The 27074-nt window shown below is 41.4% G+C and overlaps 1 protein-coding gene across 4 annotated transcripts in view; it reads right to left on the reverse strand.

Moving 5' to 3' along the window:
• The window catches only part of sh3pxd2aa (SH3 and PX domains 2Aa), a 134535-nt gene that overhangs the window by 27545 nt on the left and 79916 nt on the right, over positions 1 to 27074 (reverse strand). For 3 of the 4 annotated variants that reach the window (XM_084715693.1, XM_084715694.1, XM_084715692.1), the window contains 2 exons: positions 21742 to 21786; positions 15929 to 16057 (listed from right to left, as the gene is read on the reverse strand). In XM_084715693.1, coding sequence (XP_084571819.1) covers positions 15929 to 16057; positions 21742 to 21786 — 174 coding nt within the window. The remainder of the gene's footprint in view (positions 1 to 15928; positions 16058 to 21741; positions 21787 to 27074) is intronic. The other variant, XM_084715695.1, reaches the window with a different exon arrangement.

Below are 27074 nucleotides of genomic sequence, written 5' to 3' on the forward strand. Positions count from 1 at the left end.
CCGAGTTGGAGACACAAACTGTATATTAAATGGGTTGAAATCCTATTTAATATACAGTATACGGTTGAAGCAAGTATTTTCCCCCTGCCCCTTACCCCAAGACTCAAGGATGTTCAGGCAGCTTGCAGGAACAGTACGAGAATGCAAGACACGCACAACATTGTATTTTGACAATAACAAGCGACAGCAAGTCCTCCTCTGTAAGTTTATCAGCTAATCATAACTTTTAATGTAAAGCTAAGCCAGTTATCCTGAAAACAAAAGCCCACTGCTTCATATAGCCATACTCTTTACTCCATCTGAAAGATAATGAATCATTTCTTACGACTCACTTACTCATTCTGCAGACACTCGGTATTAACATGAACACTAATTAACGTGAAAAGGGCAAATGATAACACAAGTTACAGCCCAGAATAGACATTTCAAAGGAGGATACTGTAGCTGAGCACTGTTGCTGGAGAAGTGAGAATTTTCCTTAAGCACTGATGACACATCGTGGTCATTTTATGATTTATTACAGGAAAATATATTACAGATTTCTCCTTTAATTTATGAATTTAACTATTATTTTTTGTGTGTGTTCACATGTGAGCTGATCAAACACTTATGCAGAGAGTTTGTGTTTTGATTCCTGAAGGTTTCAATCTATTCTGTGTTTTGCTGCAGTGTCGAAGGTCCACCCAGCAGTAAGAATAGCCTGCTCCATGTGAAACACATTAGGGCTTTCATAGGCTGATTCATGGCAACTACAGTACTCAAAAAGCTAGAGAAGAATTGGAGCCACCTGTACAGAGGAGAGCAGTAGTTCTGCACGAGACAAATGCAGGAGTTCTTCCTCTCTTTATTCCACCTGGCACGCAGTGGAAAAACAGACTAGTAAATCTCCTGTGCTGATAGAGGACCAAGTTGACTGTTTGCCACCAACAGTGGCAAGTGTGAGCTCCCCAGCTGCTGCATGTCTCTGCATATACACTGATAGGGGTGCTTGTTTTTGGCGAAAGTTCAAAGGCCTGATAATTTGGAGATGAGATAATCATGCTATAAAATGACGAATGATGTGATTTCATCAGTTAGTGCTGGTTAAAATCACAGCTGCAGCACTGTCCACAATGAAGACATTGTAGAAATGTTTCATTGATGCCAGAATGATGAGGGTTGCAGAAATGCAACTGTGGGGAATTAAAATCATGGATGGTTTTCCCCAGACCACTAAATAATAAAAATAGCTTGAGTTCTTAAAGCCATACTTCATTGAAGAAAGACACACTGCACAAGTCTCTTTTAGCCGTGCTGCTGATCAAAGCTGACAGAATCAAAGATTATTCCGACATTTTTACCTGCTGTCAAAATCCAGCTGCACTGGCCAGCAGGACTCTTTGTTCATTGTGAAACCACTTCAAGTGTTTTAGGGGAAACTTCAGATTTGTTAATTAGCTTTGGAGAATTTACTGACATGCAGCACTATTTTGGGAAACACGCATATTAGCTCCCTTGCCGAGAGTCAGATGAGAACACTGATACCACTCTCATGTCTGCACACTTAATATGCAGAAGCCGGTTAGCTTAGCTTAGCATAAACACTCAAAACAAGATGGAAACAGCTAACCAGGCTCTTGGAAATTAACATATTATGTCTACATTATACTATTTTACAACTAAAAATGACATGTAACATGTTTTTGAGTGAGACTAAGAGGAAACGGTAGACAGATTTTCTTCAAGCTAAGCTTGCTGTTTCTTGCTTTCTGTCTTTATACTAAGCCAAGCTAAGCTAACCAGCTGCTGGTTCCTGCTCAGCATTTATCTTACAGATGGGAGATTGGTGTCAATCTTCTCATCAAACTCTTGGCAAGAAAGTGAATTTCCTATAACATCAAACTATTTTCTGAAAGACCAGTGTGCAAAATTTAGCAGCTTCTAGTGGTGAGGTTGTAGATTGAAACCATCTTAATACTGCTCGCCCCATACTTGCCTTCCAAGCATGTAGGAGAACGTATGGTGGTCACAAAACTTGCAAAAAAATGTTAAAGGCCTTATCTAGAGCCAGTGTTGTCCATTATGGGCTACTGTAGAAACATGGCAGTTCAACATGGCACACTAATGAAAACATTTTTGAAGACAACATTCCAGTCCAGCCATATTCTCCAATAAGTCCTTTAAGTGATGCTGTACTATACAATCACAGATTTTCAAAAATGTGTTGTATGACCAGTTGGGCAAATCATATGATGCAAAAAAGTATCTGCATGGAAATAATTTCTTTTCATTGTAAGCACTGACAGACCTGTGTGAAGAAACATCAACAATATCACTTAACCATTGCTCAGCTGGCAGATATTTTTTGGTTGCCTGTCTTCTTCACACATGCACAACAAAACAAAACATCCCAAAGGCCAGAAACAGTCAAGCAGCCTCTCCATCTTACTCACACACACCAAGCTTCAGACTCCATCGTGTGCACACATGGTAGTGCAATGCGAGGTTTTGACAGGGCCCAGTTCCCCTATAAATCCAGCTCTGGAGAAAGTGGGCACCGTAAAAGCAGACAAATGAGGACCAGGAACAGTGCTGGACCCCCTCAAATACACACATACACTTCCACTCTCACAGAGGGTAGAACCGACTGGAGACAAAAACTAAGGAAAACAAAATGGGGATGCAGATGTTGGTATAAGAGACTGAATGAGAAAGATAGAAAAACAGTTGCTCCTTCACTGCAAAAGCGAGTTGGCAGCATGGCAAACCTGGACCCTGAGAGAAATGGGCCAACCCTCATGTGCGAGAAGCCTTTAGTTAGATTACAGTTTTCACAGAAAATCTGTCCCGTAGGAGGAGATCTGGGCCAAAGATTGGCAGCCAGATGGTGAAAAATTACTCAGAGTCAATTAAAGCAAAGCATAACTTGGCTCAACATATGCGTGGAGTGATGCATAAACTGACCAGTGAAGTTCAGTGAGGGTGTGGTGGGCTGAATTACTGTAAAGGCGAATATGCTCACTATGGACAGAACCAATTTGTTCATTTTGTCCCATTACTGGCACTGCCTAAAGGCGGTGTTCACATGAGGATAACGGTGCACAATTCTGAACAGCCTCTCTTCTAACACATTCATGGTGTGGCACACAATTGTATACACGAAAAATGACGTAAGTAGTTGTGTGAAGAATGAAAAACAAAAGAGCCGATGAAACAAGTTCAAACTTGCCCAAGCTATTTTGTCAGCTCCACACACCTGGGCTTCATTAAGTGAACATGATTGTTCATTGCAGAATGTTACAAAATTGTCATATGAACATCCCCTCTAATACCAACATCGGGAAAAAAGTTTAATTTCTCTGACTGAAGAGCACCTTCATGAACCCAAGACAATATATCCTCTATCCTTCAGCCTCAGGACCAAATTTACATTGTTTGTTCCACTAATAATACTGATGACAAGAGACAGAAGTCGCTAGGATTTTGTTTACGGCTGGGTATCAAACCTCTTTACTTTTTAAAAATATAAACTGCCTTGATCCTAATTTCGATACTTAAGGAGTAAGTCTCATCAGTTTCAGCAAGCAAATAGGCACAAATCCTGCTTGTACCAAGTTGTAATTATTCTGGTGATTTGGTGTCTAATGCATGCCTCTAATGTTGGTAGAGGCATGCAGGAAAAAACACTACATTAATGTTACGCCCAGGAACAGCGATCATTATTTATTTTTTAATTACCAGCTACTTATCTGCACAGTTAACTCAGTTAACTTTGTGCGACCTGTTAGCTAGCCAGTGCAGCTAACCTATTAGTTCGTCGGTGAATCTGCTCAGCGCATTGTCTCCGGCACATTCTCTCCTTGTCATCATGGGGATGGATAACCTAGAGCCGACGCAGAGAGCGTTTCTGCTTTATTGTTGCCTACAGACCAACAGGTAAAAGCAGAGAACCGCACTGAAAGTGGAGGAAAAGGTGAGCAGTGAAGTTGTTATTCTGGCAGTAAATGTACAGTGAAGCTTCTCAAGATCAAGAGCTACTGTGTGTGTTGTTTCATACCTGCAAATAGTGTTGTTATAATGATCAAGTCCACCTCCGTTAAGGAAGACCTGCAGCACAGTGGAGTGCAGTCAAGTTGAACTGCTTTACACAAATACCAGCATAACACTGTATACCTGGTTAAATGTTAGGCAGGCAAGAAGGGATAGTAAAATAGATAGTACCCAAACCTAATATAGGTCTTAGATGTTATAGGAGATGAAGAGATGTGCTTAACTTCTTACATATGGATGAAAAATGAATTTGTTATGATAATCTTGCCTGCTATGGAGTTCAGTTTGGGTCTGAAGGGGTTGTGATCAAAGGCCCACTTAAATAGGAGAAAACATACCACTGCTTCTCTGAAACATGACAAATCATTGCACATGTGCGTTCCATGGAAAAACAAGAGTCAAAGCCAGTTGGTGGGGTGGGTGGGTTCAGCAGTAGTGGCAGCTGTGAAAATGAACCAGTGCGGAACAGGACAAATAAAAGGTGTTCAGGTAATGAAGTGCACACTGTAGAGCCATCTGCACATCCAGCAGAATGCTGTGAAGCAGCGGCCTGTTGTTTTAACAGGTTGGAATCATCATACTTCGTTATTGGTGGCTGCCTGGGTCCACTCTGTATGTGTGTGTGTGTGTGTGTGTGTGTGTTTGAGTGAGTCACACCGATGAGCAAAGCAATCCCACTGCTCTGTGAGTCCTCTCTACTTGAGCTGGAGCTATAATGCGTGGTGTTCGATACGATGAGAACATGAGTGCTCATTTCCTGTGAGGTGTCAGGTCTTTTTATTGTCCAAGTGTTTGGTGAAGTGGAGCCTGGCCTACATCTTTACTTAAAGCAAACACTAAAATAGAAAAGGCTCAACAACTGTATTGGGTTTGTTTGTTTTTTTTTAAACTGATGCTCTCGCTAGTTTGTCTGACATAACAGACCCAACTGTTCTGCAGGATTTATGAGGCGCTGAACAACTAATGACTAATATTCAGAGAGGTTATGCAGCAACACCTGCTGTCTCCCACATTTATACACACAGCACAAAATATGAATATGTAAGACAGGCTGTAATTGGCATTTCTTACAGCATCGGGCTCTAATTGGAGTTTCTAGCTACAGCATGTCTTGGCAGGCAATAATTGCCTGCTTTCTCCTGCAGAGGGAAAGTGGAGGTCACGATGAACACAGTGGTAAAGTAACTGAGCAGAGCAAGATTATCATTGACCGTCACAGGTCTGGGCCCCCGAGGGAGAGGTTTGGAGGAAAGGGAGATGCATGAAGTGATGCAGGATTTGAAAAGTAAGGTGATAAAAAAAAAAAATACAGAGCTAAAGAAGAGAGCAAACAAGTGAGGGGGAGACAGACATTAAAAGAGTGGTATGGGGGGAGAAAGAAAGAAAGAAGACAAAAGAGGGAGCGCAAGCAGATGTTTGGCTGAGGCTTCAAAGCAATAGTATTCCACGCTAATTCCCTGTCCAAGAACAACACCACCGCACACTTTCCTTTCGGTTTCTCATTTTGGGATCATCAGAACGGTCATCAGACAGTTTTGACAATGATGTCTGTTAGAAATGCAACATTTGGGGGAGCCACAAGGTGACTGTCATTCTTAGTTTCTCCTCTCAGCTTCTAATTAGAAACAGATCCCCTGGAGAGCAGCGAGCACTGGAACGCATTGCCTCTTTTCAAGGCAACGTATTGAATTGCCTGCTTATCTTTCTGCAGAGTAAGCAGAAGGGGAGATTCAAAGAATATGCCTAAAATAGCCGCACAACAATTGTTGCTGCCTAAAACCAGCTGTGAAATCAGCTATGGTATTAACTTTAACATGCACTGCACCAGCATCATTAATGGGATTAAACTGCAACAACCCTTTTCTGACCCAGATCCTCATCATCATCATTTAAAAATATCTTTTTGATCCATCCAGTGGACACGCTAAAGATGGCAAAGCCACATTTCCAACTGTAAACCAGACACAATCTTCACAAATGACATGTATGTATTTGAAACTCCCTTTGCCTGCTGCCTAACTTAAAAAGCATCCAACCTCAATGCGAATTGTGGGCCCACAGGGCGGCAGCTCCATGTTGAATTTTCTGTGCCCAGCCAAGTCCCATGGGTCATGTCTGCGAGCTCCCTCCCCATGTACACCTCCAGGAGAGGGCCCTGGTTTGCCATTTCATAGGGCCTGTGAATTGCTCTTAGCTGGGTTCCTCTGAGACCAATTTGACATGGGAGACCCTACGAGGGACTAATGCCCTCCACAACACAGCTCCCAGGATCACAGGGACACAAAAACCCTTCCACCACGTTAATATGGTGGTTAAGGTAGTCATCCAGAGGGAGCGTAGAGTAGATCTGCTGCTCCTTTGTGTCTAAAGGAGACAGCTGAGGTGATTTGGGGATCTAATTAAAATCCCTCCTGGGCGTCTTCCTTTGAAGGTTTTCCACACACAGGGACTCCAGATCCCATCTGACCTGGGAACACCTCAGGATCCCCCAAGAGGAGCTGGAATACTGTGTTTTGCCAGCACCCACTGTAACCCAACCCTGGATGGATGTATGGATGTATGGATGGATACCCCCCCCAATGAATTTAGGAACCACAGTATGGTGGGATGGTTCATTCCTGATTGCAACAATGGAGATTTCCGAAAGTGCTACAGCTCTGATTTGCATCTCAGGTTGACTTTTCCATGGTAACAGTCCCTGAGGCTCTCATTTGCCATACTCTTTAAGAGTCATTTGCCATTCAGACTTGATGGAAATCGGACAATGCGACTTATACTGTAGGAACAAAGTTGAAATACTGCATTTATTTCTGCTATGCTAAGCCTACTGCCCAACACTGAATACCTAAACAAACTTTGTCTATAAAACTCTGGTCACACTGTCAAGCTGCTAGGATTGAGGCAGATACTTCTAACTCCGTGGGTTGGAATAGTGGCTGTAAAAGACGTTCCAAATTTCTTAACACAACTGACATCATTGTGCATGGAAGATAAATGTCTCATGCTAGATTTGGGGTGGTAGAAAAATGAAAATTTGAAAACGAGCAAACTTAAAATAGTATGGTCAAATTATCCCGGGGACTCCCATGTTTTCTCCTGTGCTGTGAAATGTAAAGGTCATCAAGATAACTTTTAAATGTCAACTTACAATAGGGGATATACTTCTACCCACTTCACTTCTCTATGAGAAGTTTGAAAAGACTGAAACTTTTTCTGGTGTGAAAACTTATTCACCATAAAGAACAAAACTAAAAATGTTTTACAGCTACCACTCAAACCTATAAGGTGTGAGTATATCACATTCAAAAGATTGGATTTTTGGATGGAGTGCCACTTTAAGACACTTCAAAGCTCGTCTCAAAGTTAAAAATAGGATATATGAGGAGCCCTTCCGTGCTGTTTCTTCCTAGAAAGTCAGCGCCAATTTCAAGGCTCTGGTCTTTATTGACACTGTAAGATGGAGGCATTACATCCCAGTTTGAAGCTCATGTTACCTGGTTGAAGTTTTCATAAAACTTGGGGGTCTTGTTACTGAGCCAGACTTGTTGCAAGTGAAAGGGGATAGCCAGCGGTGGGGCTTTCAATAACCAGTGTTGACTAAACATCACGCTCAGTGGGGTCAAGCTAAACCTCTGCTTTAATCCTCCATGTAGTGCATGCGTGTGAGCTAGCATGTGCTTCCACCCTTTGGCTGAAATACTCTCCTCTGACACACAAATGCCCACACCCTGTTGTGCTTATACTATCATCATGCTCATTAAAGATGACAGACTTTTCAGAAATACAGAGTATACTGCAGTCTGTTGGCTTTCTGTCAGTGTCTGTGCATATCTCTTTATTGAAACATGCTGTTTGTAACCTGAGGCCCTAAAGGTGGCTCCCTGGTCAGCTTAAAGTAGTCTCTTCTGAGCCTCTGCTATCCCCAGATTGTCTGAGCTCAATTCTGACAACGAAGTGACTGAAGCACTTTAGCATTTTTTTTACTGCCTGAGGGCGAAGCTAGCTAACACGGCTAAGCTAGGGTGTTGTGAGAATGATACTCGGCCATCTCTTGGCTCAAGACGAACCACCCTGATTGATGCTGGCTGTCTGTTTTATAGCCTGGAGGCAATGCTAATGCTTGCCTCCAGCCTCCCATGTGAACTCAGTCCAAAACAGCGTTCTCTGATCCAGAACATCCTTTAAGCTAGCCCTCAGTACCCCTTGATTAAAGACCTAGGCTACATTTGACAGCCTAAGGCAAAGGGTATGTCGACCAAGCTTCTATGCAAAATCTTTTAAAGCTCCCTCCAGAGAAGGCTTTAAAAGTGAAATGCTGCATCATTTCACATTTTGGCACTTTGATCATTTTTACGGTGCTTGACAGTCCACTTAATATTTAAAATATAATTCATTATGCAGTTTAAAAAGAGTGGTTCAGCTTTATTTCACAATGGTCCCATAAACCAAAGATGTCTCGTTTATATCTTTAAGCAACATAATTGGATATATTTATTGTATCTTTGTTGTACTCTCAACGAGACTATTGGTGTAGTTCTGAAACAATTTGTTGATTAATGGATGGATTAGTGATGGCAATTTTTCTATTTTAAATTAAATATGTTGACTTCCTCTTTGGGCTGTTGCCCATAAAAGTAATTCATTTGTCCCAAACATCAAAACAAGGCTCCTTTGTGAGCTTTGAAACTACAGTTTCTTCGAGGGACACCACAAAATCTAAAATACATATTACTCCTCTGGCCTGCAGCACTGTTTATCCATCTAGATTGTTTTGGGGTAAGCTGCTGAGTTTTGGAGATATCAGCCATTGAGATGTCTGCCTTCTCTCCAATATAATGGAACTAGATGGCACTCAGCTTGAATTGCTCAAGGCACCAATAAATACATTTGAAAACTCACAGTCTCTTTCCAGAAATCATCATCCAGTAACTCCAGGAACTACCTTCTATGAAGGAACTGCTTTCTTCTGTGTAGAAAGATAAAACTATCCCACAGAAAGAAGATAGCTCCTATACAAAACTGCTACAACAAGGTCGGTGGATTATCTTGAATAACCAGGTCATGATTTCTGTAAAGAGATGCTGCTGTTGAGTTTTTCAAATGTATTTGCTTTGAGCACCACACGCCAAGTTCCATTATATTTGAGAGAAGGCAGACATCTCTATGGCCATATCTCAAAAACCTCAGCAACTCACACCAGAACAATCTAGATGGATAAACAGCACAACAGTGAAGAGAAACAATATATATATTTTGGGGTGAATGATCTTTAACACAAAAGCCAAAAGCCAAGGGGCAGGCTGTCCAATATACCTATTGGTTTTTGAAAAGTGAATCCCTCAATGCTTTAATTCAAATGAATATCTTGACTTTGGACTGTGGGAGGAAGCCGGAGAACCCAGAGAGAACCCATGCAGACACCAGGAGAACATGCAAACTCTGCACCGAAAGGCCCTGCCCCAGCTAGCTGGGGGATTCAAACTCAGGACCCTCTTGCTGTGAGTCACCACTGCACCACCATGCCGCCCATTTAGACCACTACAGCACACAAATTCTGTAATAATTTAATAGCCTTAAGCTAAGGCTTTCCCAAAGCTAACTAGAGCTTGTAATGCAAATGACCTACTACAATGTGAGGTTCTGATACTAACCTTAAACTCAGGGGTTTCTCCATATAAAACTGATCTGCACAGAGATAGTCTCAAGCCAGACCAAACAAAGCACTGAGGACAAACCTTTGGAAAGACATTATGGGTTAGACAGAGTGCTGCCAACCTCAAGACATCTCCTGGGCACTGGGAAAGGTGTGGTGGGAAAATGTTGCCAAACTCCTGGCACTGATTCTCCCTAAATAATAGCACTGTACCTGCTGACAAGCAATTACACATAACTGAGAGACATCTTTAATGTTTCCATATAGACCACATGGAAATCCACAAAAACATAAATCTTATCATTTTCCAAAACAGAGGATTAGTATTATCTGGCGACACAACAGGAGGTTGTACTCTATGTGAGGTGTAGAGTCAAGTTGAGAGAGGTAAACAAATCTGTCTAATCTTTCTAAATCAACTGTGACAAAATGCCCCTGAAACTTGGCAGCAAGGAAGGCCAAGCTATTTGGGCAAATGGCTTCTCCGGCTGGCGTTGTGGCTTGGGCGGTACACTAACCCAAAGGATCCTGTTTGCAGTTTAGCGTCAAGGTCCTCCTGGCAGATCCATTAGTCTCGGCTGATGAAACAGGAAAAAAATGGTATTTTTCCCCACATATATTCCCCCCTCTGTCACTGTGGCCACAGAGTGGAAGGCTGGTCGCTTAAAATTACAATTCATTCTCTGAGATGATCAGAAAATGGAGTAGAAAACATCTGTAGGACTACTGGTCATGATGCCATGTTTTCTGCACAACATCAAGTGTTTGTTCGGACATTTGTGCCTTTCTTAAGAGACAGACAGTAAAGAGCTGAGAGAAAATGAGGGAGGAGGGAGAGATTACATGCAACAGAGGTCCCCTGGCAGACTGGAACTGAGACTGTAGCGATTACAAGGTCAAGGTCTTAGACCCCACCACAGCACGCCAAAGCTACAAAATTTGATCAAGCTTGTTCATGCACACCTACTAAGCTATGTTTATTCTTGATGCAGTGTGCCAAGAGCAGGAATGTGCATGCCAAAAATGTAATTTTTTGTCCACCAGGCAAATGGCTAATGAATGTTTAAATCGGACCAGTCACACCTTAGATTTTTTAGCTGATGAGTGAAACAAATCTATCAGCCACTGACATTTTAACCAGGATTTAGCTGATGGATGCTGATAATTTTGGTGTCTGGACATCAGCACATTTCTTGTGACGGGTACATTGGCTCTGTAAGTTATAACAGTGCGTGGTCATTTGCATAAATAATATTTTTCAAGCAGATTCAAAATTTTCACAGGATATTCAGCATTTTTTAACTGAATGAATTTGTTGTTCCACCTCTCTCTTTGCAGGGCCTGTGACCTCTGCTGAAAAACTCAGCACCATCTAGTCGACTGAAAAAAACATTTTGTTATTTTAATAACAAAAGGTTGATTCTCATTTCTCAAATTAATCATTTGTATAATAAAAGATCCATACTTGGGGCCTGTGTATTATGCCATGCAAAATATTGTGACTATGTTGTATTATGTTGCATTATGCAATATATGTTGTGTTGCTTGCATAACATGTGTGCATAGGCCTGCACCACAGTGTCATACACAAGAATGAATTAAGTTTTACTCTTGCTGAAGTCAGCTGGTAGAGATCTAGCTCTAGAACAAACTTGTAATTGAAAAGAGAACTGATTTGAAATGGATCCAAGGATAGTCAGCCTTGATCTAAATAGATCCAAGCATTATCAAAATGCAGCCAACCTGTAGACTCAAAGACCTCTACCTGGCAGCTAGTCATATTTTTAGCCGTGCTTTGACTCTAGGGGCGACAACCACTTCCAGACTGGTCAAGACTGAAATATCTCAAGAACTACTTGCCATAAAATTTAATACAGATATCGATAAATGACTTTGGTGATCCTTGAGCACCATCAACTGGTGTAAATTTCAATTTGTCCAATACTATAATATTTAATAATAACAATAATAATTATAATTGAAGCTACCATGCTTAACACTCTACATGACGGTAAACATGGTGAACATTAAACCTGCTTAGCACCAGCATGTTAGCATTTAGCTTAAAGAAGTGCTGTGTTTGAGTTCACCTTCACAACGCTTTTAGAATGGCTGTAAACTCTCCTGTCTTGTCTTCTTTATCTGCAAATTGTCAGAGAAAAGTAAATATATATTTAAAAACTTGCATCTTAACCTAGTGCTAATTTTGTTGCTCCAGGTGTCCCTTCTGCTCTCCCAAGGGGAAATTACATCAAGTACTATCTGACACAGGTCTGTGGCTTTTAAAACACACTGACCTTTCCTCTCTGTCTCCTTCTCATCACTGCCTCTTCTTAGTCCAACACACCATATAATTTAACTGGTCACATATGCAGATTTATTTTCTCCAGCTGGGACATTCCTCTCTCCAGACGCTCTATGTTCCCATGTCCGAGGAGAAACCAGAGGGAGAAAACCAGGACAGTGGCCCAGACGAGGCCTCTACTCCTCTCTGAGGGACGATTGCAGCCTCTCCAACCCCAACTCCCTTGCTGCTTCATAAATCTCACATTACTTGATTCATAGACGCAGAATTCCCACACACAGGGGTATAATCATCCACGCAAACCCATCCACATATACAGCAATCCCCTGTCTCACACACAGTTTAGGATTTAACCAGTTCTCACTATGACAATGGGTCTTCTTGACACAGCGCAGTGAAACAGCTGGGTCTAGACTTGTAAAGGGCAATAACTTCTCACAGGGGCAAAACAACAACATCTGACACTGGAGTTCAACCCATAATTATGACAGGTCAAGCCTGCAGACACTTAAAAACTGCCTGAAATATTCTGTTGGAATGAGGAACAGCATATTAATGCATAATACCATCTGTGCTCAATATGTGGAGGGACAAAAATCAGCATTTGAGGAGAAAAGCAGGTAGAAATATGGATTTCAGCCTTGCTTGAAGAGACCAGGAGGCTCCAGTAAAACCTTGAAAGCAGGAAAGGGGTTGTGGGATACTGCCTGAGACCTCAGATGTGTTTGTCTTGGCATAGCCTCTGAGTGATGTCATTTTCATCATCATCGTGGCTGTTGCTCCACTTCTTTGGCCCAGTAAATGACGAAAGCACACGCATCCAAGAGTTCCTTGGAGTTCAGCAGTTGCTCATATTGCTTTAAGTGCTTCAATCACTGTTAAATGTTAACATTCAGAATGTTGAATTAGTCTGGTGAGCAGATGCTGCCGGGCCAGATATTCAGAAATGGGAGAACCAAAGACAATTACTGTGTGGCTAAGAAACGCTTATGAAAATTAATCAAACGAAACATGCAATAACTTTCTAGGAATCGAAGTTGCATGAGAAAAATGATTTCCCCCCTGAGTCAAGAGTTAACAAGAACACTTGACATTTCAAAACCTCACAAACAAAGCTGAAAAGAGAGACGGAAATTAAGACATCCGTGTTCTTGAAGTATAATCTTGAGAAGACATCAACTTCCTTGAGTACAAGTTTGACCGAAAGCCACATCACAAAAGAAATTACTTCCCATCCAACTTCTTGACTCTGTCAAAACTTCATGTAACAATTATCTCATTTATGCTGACAGGGCATCAAATGCTATTTGAATCACACAGAGAGACGACAAAATGACAAGCTGCTTCAACGCAAAAAAAACTGACTCATTAAGCCACATAATCATTCAAAGATGTGCCAGCGAGATATCTCAAAGAGAATGAATTCACACATGTAATAAGTGTATAGATAAGAGCCGAGAGAACGACGGGATTATTTTTGCCAAGAGTTCTCTGAGTTGTGCAAGCTGCTGGCTGTCAGTGACTGCTTGCGTGGAGAATGAGATCCAGCTCAGGGATTGCTGAACAGTATTTCCACAAGGGAGGAGGCAAGGTGAAAAGTGAAGTGCTCTATCTCTTGATGGTGCTAATACTATCAGTGTTCAATTGATTGTTTGGGATTGTTAGATATAGTACTGTATTAACAGTATACTACTCATACTATACTTAATTTGGGCTGTGCGATTTTGAAAAAAATATACCTGTACCCTAATATATAATTGTAAATATTTTGTCTGATATTGCAGCTGTGATATGATTTGCAATATTAGAGGGCATGATCATTTTTACATCATTATTCTCATTTTCATTGAAAAACATTAAAAAGACCATGTTGTGATTTTTGCCATTCCTCTGTACAGATATGTTTTTTAAAAATATATAGGCAATATTTCATTCAAAATGGTAGTTTTCACCTGTAACAAATATTACGCGTCCTTCAATTTGAAAATTGCAGTAAGCCATATTGTGATTTTGATTAAATTTTGATGAATTGTTCAGCCCTGTACATAAAACAGATAATTCTACACTATACAGTGGGATTGGGTGATTGGATGAATATATTGTCCATCGATGATGAGCTTAATCCTTGGCTGGATGTTTTTTTGGCCGATTTTTGGTGCGATTATTGTCATTTTATTTTGCTAATGTAATGGTCTGCAGAGTGACAGCTGCTGCTCAGCACTGCTCTCTCATCCAGCGGTGCAGTACACACTCACTAAGCCAGACCAGACCAGCTGGGTGAGGAGTGAGAGGTAAACTGCCTGCAGAGTTAGACTCTTTGCACTTGTTTCACACTGTGAATTACAGATTTAATTCGACCAAACCAGAGTTGGTGGCCAATTAAGCTCATCTTAGTTCAGTAAAAGAGAGAAATTTTAATTCAGAAGGTTTACTGTTGGTTTTCTGTTTACCAAGGAAACTTCAGTAAGTGTAAGAATATTTAATTTCTTGACACTTTTTTGAATTTATTTTGTTTGTTGGCCACAGTGAACATATGAAACGTATGCAACATAGTGAACATCTTGTGCACATCTCCCAGCTGAAACTAGAGTGGATGGGAGGAGCTGGGGGAGTAGCCAGACACCACGGGCTGACAATGGTCAAATGGAAAATTTTAATAAATTGCCTAACCCCGCTATGCAGTATAATAATATAGCACTCTGTAGTTTTGCTAAAGTCCTGCCCACTGAACTATCTAATTGGTTATACTTCATCAGCAATAGCCAATCAACACTGAAGGTTGTGTCACAGACCGGCAGAGAGACTGGAGGTGCTCTGGTGAGTGAGCTGAGCTGAGGGAAGACAGCTACGTTACAATAAACATCACAATGTTATGATCTATTTCTACAATGGCAAACGTACCAAGCAGTATTAAAACTGTATTTCACACTATGAAGGTTAACTTTAGTACGCAGTGACAAAGCGTTGTTTTGTTGCACCGCTACTGCGCTGTATATACTTATCTGGATTAAACTAAGCTTTGATGCAAAGAATTTGAATTTCAAAGAAAGCCGTAGTTGTTAGTCCAACGTTGTCCCTGTCACTGAATCACGGCCACAAGTCTTTGCATGTACACGATACAGTGTTTTTGAGAATCAATACAGTATCACGAAACATAATATCAATATTTTCTTACATCCCAATCATCCACACTAATGTTGACATTAAAATCAGAATTGGCTTTTATTGGCTTTTATTGGCATATACAGACAAAAAGAATTTGACTCTGGGTTTCTATGACAATTTCATAGCCTGGCTTCAAAACAGAAAGTAACCAGTCAAACATCTCAATTCTATAAATCTCAGTAACTTCTGAATTTAGAAGCAACTGAGATCTTTTTTGTTCTAAAGTCAAGAGACTGGCCCCCAGCAACAACACTGCCTTTCCTCCAAACATTCCCCCCCTCTGACACACACACACACACACACACACACACACACACACACACACACACACACACACACACTGACTGCTGCCAGCCAAACAGCACCTCCAGGTGGTGCCAAGCCTCAGCTAGGAGATGAGGAGATTGAGAGAAGAGGGGAGAGACTGAAGGAGAGCAGAGGAACAGGAGGGAGGCTGGTGTGGGGGACTCTGGTGGACAAAGGGGTTAGGAAAGGAGGGAGACAGAGAGGTGCTGAGTGAGCATACCTCTGTGTGTGTGTGTGTGTGTGTGTGTGAGGAGTATGTTTATGTTACTAAAGTGTAGTCAGAGAGAAGATACAAACAGGAAGAAACAAACCAAATGTCAGGCAGTCCTACAAACAAAGCCAAATTTTTATGCTAGTTTTCACACAACATACCTTAAAAACAATTCTCTGTTGTGGATCTAAGTGTGTGGATGGCTGTCAAAGTAAACAAAAACATGTTCAGCACAAAAACAAAAGAAGAATCCACTCACCACTTTCGCTCTTCTCAATCACATCCACCGTCTCGCCGGCCTTGAGGCTGATCTCAGAGTTCTCCTGCCTCTCGTAGTTGGCCACGGCCACGTATTGCTCCAGCACCATGGGCTCCGAGCTGTCAATCCCTGAGGGGAAGAAACAGGCTGTCAGCCACCTGCCCGCCGTGGCACCCCGCGAACGACCGCCGCCGCAACCAACTACACCGCTGCTGCTGTGCACCCGGTACGCCGCCATCGGCCAACCCCTGCTCCCTGCCGCCCTGGCCAATCAGAACGCAAGCTCACAACTTGGCTGCATAGTCCCAAATGTCTGGCCATATAGCTCAGTCGACCCCCAGCCCACACTGAGGAGTATCGGAAGGAATCAAAATAAAAGGAGGGGGCGGGATGATTGTAGGGGCTGCATCTCACACCTAAAGTGGATCCATGACCTGAACCTTTTAAGATCCAAAATGAAAGAAGAAGTCAGAAGAAAAGGGAGAAACAGAGAAGCTGCTAGTGGTTGGCGGGGGAGACTGGAGAGCGAATGAGTGGAAGAATGGTGAAGTTTCCCTGTGGAAAATCAACAGTGCGGTTGAGAGGAAAGGCCTCCCCTCCACTGACTTTGGGAGCCAGCCGTTGGACAGCGAGTCGGGAGGGGGGGTGAACACACCAATCATGGTAGTCGGCACTGCTGGCCTTAAATAGAAACATATGAGTGGAGTAGAGAGAGAGAGAAACAGGGAAGGAGGCTGGGTCCATGTTTATGTGAAACAAAAGAAGAAAGCATTTCGGTTGGGGTTAGGCCACTGTGTTTTCTCTCTTTCCTTCTCTCTGATGTTTAACCTTTTCGATGCCAGCAATGATTTCATTTACTGACGTTCACGTGGTGGATATCTGATCTGAGTTGCAGACATGCTTATTTGCTTGTTTGGCCACAGACAGATTGCACACACAGATTCAAAGGGACCTTTCAGTAGATTACACTTCACAACCATTTGTGTTTTGTTATTTGAAACCTTCTAGACCCCATAGTGCCCCAGAGTGCCTGTTTTATGTCACTATAGCACCCTGGAGCACCCATTATTTTAATATCATTACCAGTGTATTAAAACATAGATGAGTCCTGAGCTTTGTGCTGTAGATACTTTAGTAACTGGAACCAGAAAGGGCAGATATATCATGCTATGGTTGGTGGGGTTTATGTCCTCATAAACATAGCAAAAGCTGTCAGTTTCCCACCTGAGGTGCACAGTGTGAGGGCAATCAGAGAGACGATGTGTTGCTGACAGAGGAGTGCTGACTGAGATTACAGCATGTATGACAATAAATGATACAATAGATTTAGAGACTTGATTTGTAACTGGTCACTTAATTCATAAATGAAATATTTTGGCAGTAAAAACAGACCCATGGCTGTAGCTGTGTAGATGACTAAAATAATTTGAGGCATAATGAGGCATAAATTCCTTGTTTGCTTCTATAATTAGCACAGGGGTTTTGTCACAATACATAATCTCACTAACCATCAATGACTAGGCATTGGCAGACAACAGTGGATATATTTAATTTTTTAGATCAAAACATTGTTGGGGGCAGTTCATTTTGGCAGGAAGAAATGACCTGGTCACAACTTTTCCAAATATAAATTCACTGATTTTTCTCATACAAATTGCAAAAAAAAAACCACTGCCTATAACAACATTGTGGAAAACAACAAAGACGTGTGGTTTTTTTTTTGTTTTTTTTGTTTTGGATCACATTACATAATTACCTTCAGTAAACAGTGAGACCTACTCAGCTCTTGCTGCTGGAGATGGAGATTTTCCACATATAGATTGAGCGATTTTTCTCATATAAGTTGCCAAAGACATACTGCCACAAAACTGCTGTTAGTTCTTCTAACATAGCTGTGTTTTTAAGTGAGGATTCTCAATGAACTGAAGCAACCCTCTAGATTTCTACTGGGGTCTAAAGGGTTAAGTGTCTCGGTACCGCTGACATTCATACTGCAAGAACAAAGTCACGGATGCTGCGTGGGCAGAAAAGAGAGTACAAAAAGTATTAATTAATAACTAAAAGCATATATTCATGTCCTACAATTTGTTGAAACTGTAAATAGCCTCCATGAAACCTAACACGACTCACATGATGTCTCCAAGAGCTGATCATAACATATCACCAAAAAGATGCAACCCACTCACCAAACTGTGTATTAATGATTCACTGTTGACATAAATATTTAAAGTAAATTATTCTTACAACATTAGCACATGACAGCTGCAGTTAATAAGCCAAGTATAAGTTAAGATATAATTAAGGTCATGCAAAAAACATCATCAAGAGTGCTAACAAGACACTTCACACCCCATCTTCACAAAAGCAAAACTTTTCATAAGTTTAAAGAGACGACATTTTGGTCTCATTTTAATGTCTATATCTGCTGATATACCCCACCAGCAGTGTTTCAGAAGTGGAGCATTTTGCCTGCCTGATTTTGCTGACTTGCTCAGATTTTGTTGGTCATTTTTCCTCGATTTTTGTGCTTTTTTCCCATGGGTAAGTAAGCTACGTTGTTAAAGGTCAACATAGCAGAGCAGAGAGCTTCTTCCAGGATGCTTGTGAAAACTACTGCAGTCCTCCTGGTGGAATCACAAGCATCTTCTAGAATGGCGACAATCAGCTGTCGCTCATCGCAACCAGAACGCAATGCAGCCGAGTCCAGCACAAGGAACATGCAGCAGCTCATGTTTCACTTGCAGGACCAAAAGTGTCTTCCTTGCTAGCTGAAACTGAAAGCACTGACAGTGACTTCGATTTGACTTTGCGTCATAGTTTGGGGGTGAAGGGTCCCACATACTTGCCTTCCTTTTACAAGCAAGTGAAGAAAATCCAGAGCTGAAACCAGTTGGCAAATAGCCTAGATTAGCATTAAAACCCAGGGAGGAATTGGGCTTGGGTTGTTCGGGATTCAGCTCTGGCACATAGGCCCACTCTTCTACAGAGCCAGGTGGCCCTGTATGCTCACTGTGAAACTTGTGTAGGGCCCTGGCCTACAAATTATAAGTAAGTGTACAACGATCAATTACAGGAACAGCATTCAGGTGTGTTGTGTTCTCTCTCCTCCAAATTTGAAGTAACAGTGATGCTAAGTTGGTGTGCCAGCTTGCATCTCGCTATAGTCTGTCTGCCTTGCTAACTTAATGTTAACTGGCCAGTGCATCTCAGCCTGTGTCTTATCATATCTGTCTCAAACCTTCACATCTAATTCATGTCATCATCACTCTGACTGTATTGTTGCAATCAGACAGAAATCATTCCTGATACAAAGCACTTTGCTGCTATCAACCTGTTTCTTTATGATAGAAATAATGTTGATGATCAATCACACAAATGAAAGGAACAGCTCCAATAACACAGGCGACCTGCAGGTTTTTTTTTAAACACCTTGGGCCTCCGTTTGTAGAACCAGGTTTAGCAGAAAGCCTTCTGCAAGTTGGTTTTGTGGAAGCTAAGATTAGATCACATGAATATGCAGCAGAAAGATGACAGCCAGAGATCCTGCTGAGTTGGTATGATGGTTGGCTTGCCAGCACCTGGCTATCTGCTGACCCCCACCAGATATGAACAGACAGATTTTGGCAAAGAGAGACAGAAGATGCTACTAGGCTTAGCCAGTGGAAAATGCCATCTTCCATCGCCATTGGCTGACAGTGATGTATCACTGAGCCCTCTACCATTGAAATATATATTTATATTACTGTATTTGAGGTAATGTGCCTCCTCAGAGTTGCCGTAAGGCAGGAGTTGTTGGTGAAGTTCAGTTTTTGACATGTGAGAAAGTAAAAAGAAGCTGTTGCTGCTGGTCACTGCACTAACTTTACATCTCTGTGTCACATGGGTGGGAAATTAACTTCTTAAAACTTGACCATTTTTCAAAGAGAACTGTTCAATGTCACCAGCCACTCAGCAGTAAATTATTATTTTGTGTTTTAAGTCTACCAGCCATGCCAGCATTTTGCATGCCTTTGTTATTTTAGCTTTTGCTTTCTTCCTCAGACAGTGAGCAAAACTAAGTTAGGAACATGTGGTGCAGACACACAGACTCTTTCAGAACAGTATGAGGATGTATGCTGGGCACTCGCCGGACAGAGTTGATCATCATCAACTGTGATGTTTCACTGTGGACATCATCATATGCCAATTTGGTAGATACCGCCCAACCCCAGATGCTACATGTAATATTTAAAAAAAAAAACAAATACCAAACATCGTACATGAAAAGACAAGACTCGTCAGCACCAGCAATGACACTCTACAGAAATCTCTGATGAACAAAACCACGAGCGTTAGTTAATTACTGCAGCTGAGATGAAAAATAAGTATCACACTTTGTCAGCAAATCTCTCCATCTTCCCACTTACGGCTGTATGTGAGGCAGTGACTTCTCTGCTGTCAGCACCTTTGTAACTGTGTAAATGGGATAAGACCTTGAACATGAATTGTATTGTAAGAGTTAAGCTGTGCATGTTCCGCACATTAAATGCCACTGTCCTTAAAGATCTAACAGATCTCCTGAGCTTAGAACCGATCATCACTAAGATTAAGTGTTGTGTTTACTGTGCAGCTCACATCTAAATACCTTGTAATATTTTTATGAGAATGAAACAGGTTGCTGGGCACTCATGCATTTAAGCAGCCTGGAAGAATGAAAAGTAGGCCGGAGCTTTTTGCGCAGTGCTTAAAACACAATTAAGCATCTTAACAAGTTGTTACTCAAATAAACAGGCAGCGAGCACCAGGGAATGCTCGTAACCTCACTTCCCCACTGGGTGAGGCTGGGCATTCATCTCTGTCTTTCTTTAGCTTTCTCCCAAGAGGCAAAATAAAGGAACAGGAACATATTGCAGAGAACGTAAACAGACTATGTGCAGGGAGCAATCAAAGTCAGTCTGAGGTAATAAAGCAGCAAAGATCCAGTGACTGAAAAGCTTTATGCTGTTGTAATGGCAACCACGCCTTGTTGAGAAATATCATGAAGCCTAAAGACCTGTTACTGTCTGCCTTCAATATTCCACTTCTTTTATTGCACAAGATGTCGTGTTGAAATTAGGGGAGAGTGGTTTTCTCCAAATTCTCTGTCTGCAAGAATTATGGTCATCTTTTGTCTGACTAAGCCTGTTCAAAGAGTGATTTGTCTTTGTCATTCCTAACTCATGCTGACATACTGATAGTTCTAATGGACGGAAACAACATGTATGTGTCTCTCCGCAGCAACGCCTCAATTACAGTTAAATGTCTCAGACAATGTTCACCAGATGGGGAAATGTGTGATTGTATTTGTGTCAAAATGTATGTTTATATCTGCAGGGGAAAAAGTTCTTTACTAGGATGTTTATTTGCGGTAGAGACAAGTTTTGACTCATCATTCCTATACAGTGCACTCAAAGTTGAATGAGGTCACAGGGATCTACTGCCACGTTGCAGACAAACGTAAAGAACCAGACTTGACACCTCATTTCAGTCTTTGCCACATGCAGACCTATAAGGTCCATGCTCTGACCCTCTGGCCGTGTGCCCAGCTGTTGTGTCAGCCAGCCAGCTCTGCAGAGATGGATGGACAGACTGCAGCGAGAGAGAGGCTGACTCTGAGCAGATGGGTGGAAGGAGAGAAAGATGACTGCGCATGCAAAGCAGATGTCAAACGAAAGCCGAAGTGTGAAAAGAAATAAACTGCAAAAATCATAAACGGATGCAGCTGCAATGCCGCTCTCACATGAGCACAGTAGTGCATGCATATTCAACATGTTGACATAGACACACAAGGCTACCTGAGGCCTCTTTCCTCGGGCTGTCTGTAAAGCCGTACATCCATACTGCAGACGAAAAGAGAAAGAAAGAAGAGAAGCAGAGAGAGATTATTCAGTTTGACAGCATGCAGAAGCAACAGTATGGTAAAGCACACCTTTATCACGCCCACTGAGCACAAAATACAAAGAGGCAGAGATAAATCCCTGCAAATTTAGCACCGGATCCAAAGTCTGGGCTTACTCATCTGATACACAAAGTTGTGGCCGGTTTTTTTAAGCTCAGTGTTTTCTTCATGCTGAGGAGAATAAAGTGCATCTGAGGGCAAGTAGCCAACACTCTTTAAAATAAAGGTCCCAAAAGGCTTCTTCCTGAAGGGCTGAGGTTCTATCCAGAACCATTTGCTTCCTTTCTTGAAGAAAGGGTTCTTCATGGGTTCCATTTAGAATCCCTTTCATCCAAACAACTCGTTTTAGAGGACAGAGTTCTTTAAGGTTTCTTGAAATCATGGCTGTTAAAAGATGTTTTCTCAATTTAAACATTAGTAATTGTAACATACATTGTTAAAATGATGGATAACCACAATATAAAAACAATTATTTTTGGCCTCATCTGTATAATACGATAGGGTTCTCTGTAGAACCCTTGTAAGACAAGAAGTCTATCAGTGAAACCCTTATAAAATGTATTTTTAAACCCTCTGCAAAGGTTCTGTATAAAAGGTTATAAAATGTTCTACCAGGAACTAAAAAGCATTCCTATGGGGACAAGTCAAAGAACAGTATATGGTTCTAGCTGGCACCTTTATTTCTAAGAGTGAGTGTTTGAGTGACTGCAAGACACTCGCTCCACCCTTCCCATGATCCCCTTTCCTCCATCTCTTCATATCTTTCTCCTTCTGTATACGGACCTCCTGGAATGTTTGAGATGGGTGTCGGCCACTTCTAAAGTCATTCCTCCCCAACCCCCTCTTCTTCAAAAAAAACATCTCGGCCCCAAACCAGGAAATTAAACGCCATGCATCAGAAAAGAAGACAGGGACAGAGGAGCTGGTGACCAAGATTTGGGGGGGGGGGGGAGCACTCGATTAAGCTACCTTGGTGTATTATTTAAGATGCCAGGATTTGAAGCTTGATTTGAGATCTATAGAGTAATATTTTAGTGTGTGGCTGTCATCTTGTCCTGGAGGTGAACCAGCACTGGGGCTGCAGCACTGCCAGAGAAACAGGCCACACACACACATAACAATATAAAGGACCTGGAGACTACTACTGAGAATAAGAAGGAATGTCCTCTACAACACTACAAGAATTGTCCATCATGGCGTTAAAATCTTGCATAAATATCAAAGGACTTCACTTGTTGGAAAGCACTTAATTTTGTTTCAGGAGCTTGTTTTAAGAAAGGCTTTGCATCATTTTTGTATTTCACCCTACAGGCATTTTAACAGGAAAGAAAAAGGATCATGAGCTCAAATGTCTGCAGATGTATATGGACTTTTGTAGTATAAACAAGCAAAATGGGAGGTTGCTTCAGGGGCAGGCAGGCTAAACACACCATAACTAAAATGTCTTACAATTCTTGTTTGTGAAATACTGTAGATTTCAGGCACTAAATGCTGCGAGTAGCATTAAAAAGAAAATTGTTGAGAAAAGGGTTACTTTAAAGACAATAAAACTCCAGTAATTTGGATTTATTTCATGCTTTTAAACCCACCCGTCTTCACACCACACAACCCTTCATCTCACTGTGAACCCCAGATAAACAAAATGCACATTCAACCCCTACTGCTTCATCTTAGTTTTTACAGGAATAATGAAATTCCGAACATCACGTTTTACATTTTCAATTATTTATTTGTTTTACATTTCTCTGTGGAGCAGTTTGGTTGACATCTGTTGTCGACAGCTGCTCTATAGACACATTTGATCTGATTTGACTTTATCACTATAGCTGGATAATGACCCTTGAAAATGGTTGTGTACTGATCAAAATGTGCTAGTGGCACTGAGTATCAAAAAGTGTCAGGCACTGAAAGTCGTTATCAAAAGTTGGGTCCAATTCCTTTCAGAGGCTTATGTCTTCTTTTATCAGGTAGTGATTTAAATCAGGACACTTTTTTAAAACCTGATACTTAGTTCATGAGCAGTTTTAGTACTAAAACTCTAGGCGCTGATACTGAAAATACATAAATGACATCCACGCTAAATGTATCTGTAAATATTGGAGAGTTTAAGAGTCTTTAGGGCAGTAAAATGGTGCTATATATCTGACCAAAAGTCCGGCAAATTTAAGATGTGTGATCTAAAAAAATATTGTGCTGACTGGCCATGTTAACAGGGGGCAGAATCATTACCTTTTTTTTTTGTTAATTTATGCTGATAAATTTGATTTCTGACTCAGCTTTGTTGTATACTGATATTCTCTCTTTTTTTACTTTTAAAGTATGGAGATATGGGGAGGGTTAAACGGGTAGGGTGTATTCATACAACGAAAGTGTCCTAGGAAATGTCTCGCAGTGTTCATGTTTTGACTAAATGTTGGACTTAAATAAAAAAAATTCTTTGCTTTTAATCTAGAATTATTTTTGATTAACATAATTATTTTTTTCGACATACTTTTTGACCTTGGTAGGAGCAATATGTAACCTAAACATTAGTGAAGGAAATATGTCAGTTTAAGAGTTTTTTTTTTACAAAAAAAAATGTATTTTTAATTACTCAAAACTCTGAGATGTGGGCAGTGATTAAGAGGTCTGGAAACAGGGTAAATAACTGGTAATGAAAAGTACATTTAGTACTCAAACTCAAGTATGTCCCACTTCAATGTACTACAGTGGCAACTTTGTCTAATTCAACATTGTCATCACAACACAATTTCTATGTATGCACTATAATATTTACATGAATTTAACTATGTATTATACATACTGTCTCTGACAAATGGATAATATTTCTGCTCTGGGGTCCATGAAAGCATTCAAAAACTCATGGCAAACTTTCAAAAATGAGCAGTCATCATGCTGAAAATAGGGTGGTTTCCTAAATAATCAACTTATCTTTTGAAGAGATCAAATTTTTATACTTCATGAGCAGCATGCTGTACTGGATCCTGATGAGCGCTGCCCCTGCTGTGAAGCCGACAGCTCCTCTCCGTTGACTCACGTGAGATAATAAAAGCCAAATCCCCCCTTGCTATCCACCAGAGCCTCAGGAGCTTTGCTGGATTGATGTTGGCCCCAGAGGGAGGGATACGGACTGGTCCCAGGTTACCCAGGGTCAAACCCCGCTCACTAACGCCCTACCGTGATTATTACCCACCCAACTGCTCTCAGTGTAGCGCTCAACATCTGATTGATATTAACTCTCCTCTCCATTCTGGGTCCTCCATGCTAACCCACCCCCTTCGTACAAATACACACACACACACACACACATACGGATGCTTAATTCATTTCAGGTTTGGGTGATGACGCCACAAACCAGCAGATCCAGCAGTGTTTTCTCTGTCCTTTTGCTGCTGAGGGTAATTTTCCTAGAATTCTGACCCCAAACGTCTACATTACACTGCAATTGAGGGCCTAGTGACAGTGAAAAATGGTACTTCTGAAGTCCTTCTTTCAAGGTTTGGATTGGAGGGGCTTATTAGCCATCTGTCTTGTTTTTCTATCGACTTAGTAGATTGTGTTTTGAAAGGAATGTTCCTGATGCCGCATATCGCCCCGACAAACCGCGGTCCATCAACAAGCTACGACCTGTTGCCCGCAGGACTATGAGGAATGAAGTGTTTGTTGAAACGGTTCTGCATAATTAACTACCTATGTGATGTTTCTGCAGATTTGGACATCGCATAATCTAGTTAATGTTAAAACCTTAAGGATACACTCAAAATGAAATTTCCCTTCCAACTTGCTGTTGATTCCAAACCTAACTGTGAACTGTGTTGAGTCTCTGTGTAGCCTGGTAGATGCAGCCTGTTTTGTTCCGCTGAACTCATTTTTATAGCCTGACATACAGCAGCTAGTGCTTAATACAATGTCGCCCGGTAACACTTTATAAAAGCCACAGTTATTTAGGGATCTCATTTTGTTTCTTTTCCAAATGTTTAATAGTTAAAGAGCATTCAGCTAATAGCAACAGCTACACGTAACAATTGTGCTATGAATTAACACACATAACAACATCCACAGTGAACAAAATACCCATTAAAATGGCTTGTTGGTAAAATCTACTCAATAAATATGACCATAAAAAACAGTTTACCTGGATATATATGAAACAGAAATGAAATAGTTAAGATTGCATTGTAAATGTATTTTGGCCAGTCTGTGGGTCTTACAGTTTTGCAACAGCAGATTGTGTGATCAGGTCCCAACAATCTGTTTCTGATCTATTAGGAATTGACAGATTCAGTCTCAAGTATCATTTCAGTAATGAGTATCTTGATGCTATTTGGTATTGGTATCAATATTTAAATTTTGGTACTGTGCTAGTGTGGCTAAGAGTGTCCTTGATTGACATTAAGTAGGCTCCATAACCTTCAAAACATCAGCACTAAGACGGGAGGAAATCTGTGGATGTGGAGGTGCTATGAGACACTGCAACAACATCAGCAAGTGTGTCTTTAAAGAGTGTAACAGAAAAAGGGACTAAAAAACACAGCTGAAAATGCAGGGGTAGGTGGAGATAGAGAAACAGAGATAAATAAAAGCCTGCATTTGTACTCCCTGCCTAACCACCACACAGCCAGCTGTAGCTGCTGCCACCACAGAGCAAGACACACAGCCAGGATCTTACGTGATAAACCTTTGTCACCTGACACTAAGACAAAGGCGACCAATAACAAATTACAGCTAACCAATATTGATTCGACACTTGTGAAAAAGCACAGCAGCCGAGAGTGACACGGACGCTAATCATGTCAAACCACAGGCAGAAGCTAAATGGTATTGATACGATGTTTAGCAAGAAGAGGACAGAACAAGAGAGACGGAACAATTCATCCCTGACTGTGACACGAACGTCTGCGGTGGCAAATGACATCTGGGTGTAGACAGGGCAGCGGGGGGAGTGACAGTTGATGGTCCCTCTGCTTTAGCCTTGACACAACGTTAACAAAATACAGCCGTGAGCAATGACAAACAATTCTCAATCACGGCTGGGAGAGTGACATGGTGTTGTGTTCACTTCAGGGTGAGGTCAAATCCCATCACAGACCACATCTGTTCCACTGTGAGTACTGTCACATCTGTCCAAGCTCTCTCTTCTCCTCCTTTTCTTCTTCTCTCACTCTCTACTTCGCTCTTTACTCTGACTCACCCCCATAAACTATAAATGCAGAAGTCTGTCCCTGACTG

The sequence above is a fragment of the Lutjanus erythropterus genome, chromosome 3, assembly GCF_056507025.1.
Source record: "Lutjanus erythropterus isolate fLutEry1 chromosome 3, fLutEry1.hap2, whole genome shotgun sequence".
Classification (NCBI taxonomy): Eukaryota; Metazoa; Chordata; class Actinopteri; order Lutjaniformes; family Lutjanidae; genus Lutjanus; species Lutjanus erythropterus.